This window comes from Eurytemora carolleeae, unplaced genomic scaffold, assembly GCF_000591075.1.
Source record: "Eurytemora carolleeae unplaced genomic scaffold, Eaff_2.0 scaffold244, whole genome shotgun sequence".
Lineage (NCBI taxonomy): Eukaryota > Metazoa > Arthropoda > Copepoda > Calanoida > Temoridae > Eurytemora > Eurytemora carolleeae.
Genome location: NW_019396165.1, coordinates 335,560 through 341,563, shown reverse-complemented (window position 1 = coordinate 341,563; position 6,004 = coordinate 335,560). Strand labels below are relative to the sequence as shown.

Here is a 6,004-nt window from a genome sequence, read left to right as displayed (position 1 = left end):
TTTGGATAGGTAAGGAGTTGATTGGAAGGAAGGAGATTGTCAGGTGATCTGTGGCAGGGTGAGATCAGAGGGATTTTAATGTAGAGATAAATTAAGATACAGGGTGTTAAGGTCAAGGATGGTAGATATAGGAACAGAAATAAGCTAATAAAGTTTCAGTTATTTTAGTTTTTTATATAAAATTTATTCACACGATATACAACTAGGTTTTTCGCATTTAAACGTCTCATAATTCACAAGATAAATACTGATTATTCTTTGTTTAATATTTTTGCAGATTTAGTTTCTTTAAGGTTAATTTCAGTGATATTTTTTAATCAGAACACATGACAATCTGAGAAACTTTCCCCCTCTATCCTTTATATTTAAGTTGCGAAATCAAGTAAAGCATCACGGAGTCTCATCTTTTCAAGATTTCTATAAAAGTTTGCGTTTTTTCTTCAGTTCTTAGAATCCGTTATTCTTGTATGAAATAAGATAGATCAAAGAACAGATTTATGTAGAAAAACATTATGCTTAATTACAATTTTCCTAACAACCTAGATTAGTTATGAAGAAACATTATTTCGAAATACTGGAATCTTATTTAAATTTTCAAATTTTGTTTTAGGTTTCCACGTCTAAGGGGAGTATATCACATTTCTATAATCTGAAGGTTATAGTTCCCCGCGCTTATATACTAGGCAGTGAAGAATACTATGCTCAAACTGGGACAGCAATATCTCTCGTCTGCATTATAGAAGATGTAAGATTTTTTAACTGTTAAAAACATGATAGTGCACAGTCTGTTTTCTTATGTCCCACAATATAAAAATATCAATAATTTGAAATCCACGTAGACCTTGGAGCCACCGCAGTTTGTTTTCTGGTATCACAATAATAAGATTATTTCTTATGATACAAGACGAACAAAAGTATCATTCGATTCAGGTAAAAATATTATCAACTTTAAATTGAAATATTCATTACACTTTTCATTTGGTTTTCTTCCATTTATGTTTTGAAACGAAATGAAGAATTAACCTGACTTCTTGTTATAATGAAGGGAGTAGAACTAAGAAGACCAGTACTCGGTTATTGATCAGCAGTGCCCTACTGGAGGATGGTGGAAACTATACTTGTGGAAGCGCAAACGCTGAAAAAGGGATGGTTACGGTATATGTCTCAGATGGTAAGGAATTTCTTATGATTATTTTCGATAAAAATGTCTTTGATATATTAATAAAAAAAAGTTATTTCATTGAAGTCTTTAATCAGAACATCGTTGTTTTGCCTCCAACTCTTATCTTAGACGTGTATCTTCGCTTCCTGATGTCGGACAATGTTAGATTATATATCGAAGATTTACACCATTAGTAGCAAATATATAGACAAAGGAAAGTTACAGTTTAGGAAAGTGATCAGCTCGTTAGAGGAAAATATTTGTCAAAGCATAAAAAAATTTTCCACATTTTGTCAATTTGATAAGTTTCAGGGTATAAAAAATGCATTTGTAAATTAGCTAAAAAAAATAATAAAATGCTTTTTACAATTTTTAATTTTCTTATTTAATTCAAAGTCCTTTGTTTAGGAGAGATGAGAATGCATGTTCGGAACGGAGCTAGACTACTTTATCTTTCCATTCCAATCTTTTTTCTTCTTCTGATTTTCGATTTTTTTTGTAGATCTTTCTGTTTCAAAGCAAACAATTGAATGTTTCATTTCCATTCCTTCAAGAATCAAGAAATCCAACAAGGTCCCCCATCCCATCATTTTCTGGATCTTCCGGACGTCATTTTTACCTATAACCTTTATAAAGCTTTTCCTAACTGAGGGAAATTCTTCATCTTTTACTTTAAAAAGCAAAGGATTCAATATTAAGGACCAAAAGGATTGTTTACCATGTTTCAAAATACCAATAATTTTAACGAGAATCACCACTAAAAGATGTTCCTGATGGCCAGGAATGTTCAAGTTTGTATGTCAAATGCGTATTAAAAAAATTCAGGTTTAAAATAAAGGAATTGAGTCTTTGCCGCCACAAACTCGAATTTTTAAATCCCAATTTCTTTAAAACCAAATGTCGTAGACCGTAGATATTTCAAACTATGATTTAAGGTGGATCAAACAATGTAAGTTTGAAATATCAAAGGTATGCATCATCTGGTTATTGAGATTAAGGTATTATAAAATTGGGATTTGTGGCAAAAACTCGATTCCTTTAATGAATTTTTTATACTTTCAGTGCACTATATCTACTTGTTAGAAAATATATACTTTTTATTGTATAAAATATATTAAAATTGTTACATACCTCTGAAAAGATGTAAGTTTCCAAAGCTATACCATCCTAGCCACCGCTCGGCTCCTATTGCAGCCTGAGGTGCATCAGAAGGCATAAACTAACCTTTTAGAAGTTGGCGATTAGGAAATTCCACAATTTGGAAATTGCCACTTGGCAAATTGTCATTTGGAAGTCACCCTTGGGAAAATGCCTTTGGGAAAATACCTAACACCTCTGAAAATTTTAAATGTCCTGTATTCCAATCCGTTTCAATGCGCTTTAAGCATTCTTTCACAAAAATGTTTTCTTCTTTATTTTGGCATTCTGACATTGCCGATTTAAAGTTTTTGATTTAAGCATTGTTTACATGTATAATTGTAAATCTAAAAAATAAAAACAACGTATGTTTAGAAAAAAAGTAAAGGGATTTTTTCTACAGGAACTGAGTTTTAGCCAAAAACTCTGATTTTCTGTTCCCTATATCTTTGCAACACAATGGCGTAGACCTTTGATATTTCAAACTATGAATTATGATTGACCAAATAATTTAAGTTCGAAATATCAAAGCTTTACACCATCAGTTTGCAAAGATACAAGGATTAAAAAATTTGAGTTTGTGGCAAAAACTCACTTCTTTTTCGAGAATTATGGTATTATAAGTATCTAGAAATAGGTGAACAATCTCTTTAACAGTGATATCCTTGTCAACCCGTCTTAATATCTATTAATACGAAGAATGCTTAAATATGCATAGAAAAGTTATGAATAATTTTTTGAATGTAGTATTTTAAATTTGATGAATATAGATAAAAAATGTTTGAAATGGCTAATCGTTAGTTTGGATCCAGACTATTGTACCATATTTTGAAATATAAAATTTCTTTGAATTAATTCGTAGGCAAATTTTTCAAGGCCAGCTGATTTATGAAATTTTTCAAGTTGAAATTCATATTATATAAGTGTGTAGTAAAAATAAAAAATATTTGTTTATTTTTTCAATCTTGAGAAATATTGACACATTTTTAAAGGGCTTTTTTAAATTTGTAATGCTTATTTGTCTTTTATTAGAGATTCAAACTTTGAATAGAAGATAAATCATTCATTAACATCTAAATAAATGTAAAGGAATTAAAACTCAAATTTTCTAGACTTTGCAATCTGATGGTGTATTTGTAAAACCTTTTATATTTCAAACTTAGATTATTAAATTCAACAGAATTTTTTTCATTATTAAACTTTTTTGTCTTTGCTTAGAGATTCGAACTTTGAATAAAAGATAAGTCATTCATTAACGTTTAAATCAATTTAAATTTACTCTTTAACCATGTTTACAATATCTACAAGATTTTTTAGTCTGTGGGCTCATTACGTCAAACTAAAGTAAAATGCACGTAAGATTAAAATATATGATTTGAATAATACATCCTCTTATTGTAAAGCTATTTGAGAAATCCATTTTTTTTAAATTTCTGATATGTAACCAGATAAAATTGCTTTTTTCAAACTTGTGCATAAGATTAAAACTAGAGCAGCATCGAGGTCACAAATTTGTACCAGTCGCATAAATTTTAACTTTTACTATTGTCTAGTTTATAATTTATTATGCTGACCTATTCAAAACTTTCCCTTGATCTCTTCAACCTTGTTTTGTTGTTTTATTATCTTCAATAATTCCCCAGGGGGAAATATTCAAGAATATACTTTCTTCAATATTCAATATTAACAGAAAAATGGAAATATATTAATTGCAAATTCAATTTATCTAAAAATCTTAAATACAGTAGTAACATCCTTCTTTTTTAATCCTATTCATTTCAATATCAATATTTTATTTATCTTTTATTAAATTAGGAGTCAATTTGTTCTTTTAGTTAAATAATCTATTTTTTTAAAAACCTATATAAATCCAGACCATCTTTTGTGCGAGTGTGCACTTGTGAGACAAAATAAATCAAAACATTTTTGAAAATATTTGTCCTGAGTCAAGATATTATTAACAGCGGAAAGTGGTTAAACTAGACATGGCTAGTTGAAATTTGTACTATCCAGTAACACGTTTACCTTAAACGCTTCTCGCTACTCTGTTCGAAGATTTTTGTTGTTCTTTTTTATATAAGAAACATACAATTGTTTCTTTTGAAGAAAGCAAAATGATAAAAATATTCTATAAAACATCAAATTAAATCTAAAATCACCAGTTTTTTTAATAAAGCGTAACATTTTCTATTTAACATCCAATTCAAGATAAAATTGTTTTAAAACCCTAATTATCAACATTTTCTGTGCATACCTACTTTTCTTTCGGTGATCCTAGGGCTGCCACAATAACCACATTCACTGATATCTAGACAACTTGAATGTTTTTCATCAAAGTTTTAGACGTCTTGAATTTTAAAGCGTCGCAACGGCTTAGACTTAGGTTTTACCTCATCAACTCACTTGTACTTTTTTGTAGCCCAATTCATATACATTTTTAAACTGCAAAGCGTAAGTTTAAAAGGAGTAGTTGGCAAAATACTATTCGATTTTTCGTGAGTGCTTACATTCAGCTGATCCCTGTTCTCATGAACAGATTTTCAATATGTTCCTTTTCAAAATTTCACTTTATGGCACTTTGCTTTTCTCTCTCAGCTAAAATTTCGAATTTATTAATTTTGAATAATGATATTTAGTTTTATCCTAATTGTTGCCCCAGGTGTGTTATGTTCTTTCTTGATAAAAAGTACTTCTTAATTATTAACTTCTTCATATCATTAATCTCAAATCTCTCTTTTCTTTAATTATATAAATCTATGTAGAATTTGACAATTTAAGTATGCACGAAGAGATTTATTAACATTTCCCCCCAAAATATATGCAGTTAGTTGTAAAATATTCTGTCGTTTAGATCCAATTTCTAGGGTTGTTTCCCATAAAGCCGCTTTCTTATCAGAAAGGATTATTATATTATTGATTGGTGTAGCCTCAGATTATTTTTATCCCAAAAATATTTTTCACAAATTAAAAATGTAATAAAACTTTGTTATTTCACATTTTAAAAACCTCAAATTTTTTTTTTCAATGTAAACTCACAACAGATTTTATAAATTCACTACTTTTGAAAGATCACAAATATCATGGAAAGCATTCTTTTTTGAGGTTTCTGAGTCGACCCTCTAATGTCACTGTCATGCCATCTGATTCTTCCATTCTTATCTCTCTCTCTCTCTCCCATTTCTATTCCAGTCTCCCATTCTCTCCCATCGATTCCCATCCCTCCAGTCCAGTTCCAGTCCAGTTCTAGGAAGGAAGGTAGCACAATATTCATTTTTGACAACTTTTGGATTTGAAGTTTGATTTGCAGATATTTTTACAAACTAGTTTAACGTTACACAAAAAGCTAGTAAAATAGAACAAAATTTTAAATATTTAGACTTTGATTTTTCAAGGCAGATTTTTCTTTTTGATATTTACAATTACTAATTTTCTGTATACTTGTAATTAAAAGTTGAAAATAATTTTGTAATTTTTGAAAACAATCACCTTCACTAAATTAAGGGGAAACATTTTGTTTATTTTTCCGGGGGATTGAATATATTTAAATTAAATTAAATTATTTAAATTTATTAATTTCTTCTTTATCTTTGAAATGTTTATTAGTTGATTAGAGACGAATTCTCCAAAACAGGTCGGTAGACACTTATAGAGGCGTGTGTTATTTATTTCCGCCTGTTCATTTATTTATCAGTTTTACATTGAATT

The 6,004-nt window shown here is 29.2% G+C and overlaps 1 protein-coding gene across 1 annotated transcript; it reads left to right on the top strand.

Annotated features, from left to right (window-relative positions):
* Positions 1–610: 610 nt before the first annotated feature.
* On the top strand, positions 611–2,035 carry LOC111696951 (uncharacterized; the record flags this gene model as incomplete). Its single annotated transcript, XM_023466769.1, has 4 exons — positions 611–745; positions 840–930; positions 1,046–1,171; positions 1,571–2,035. Coding segments are annotated over 4 exons (474 nt in total), but the record flags the coding sequence as incomplete, so codon positions are not given.
* Between the last annotated feature and the right edge of the window lie 3,969 nt (positions 2,036–6,004).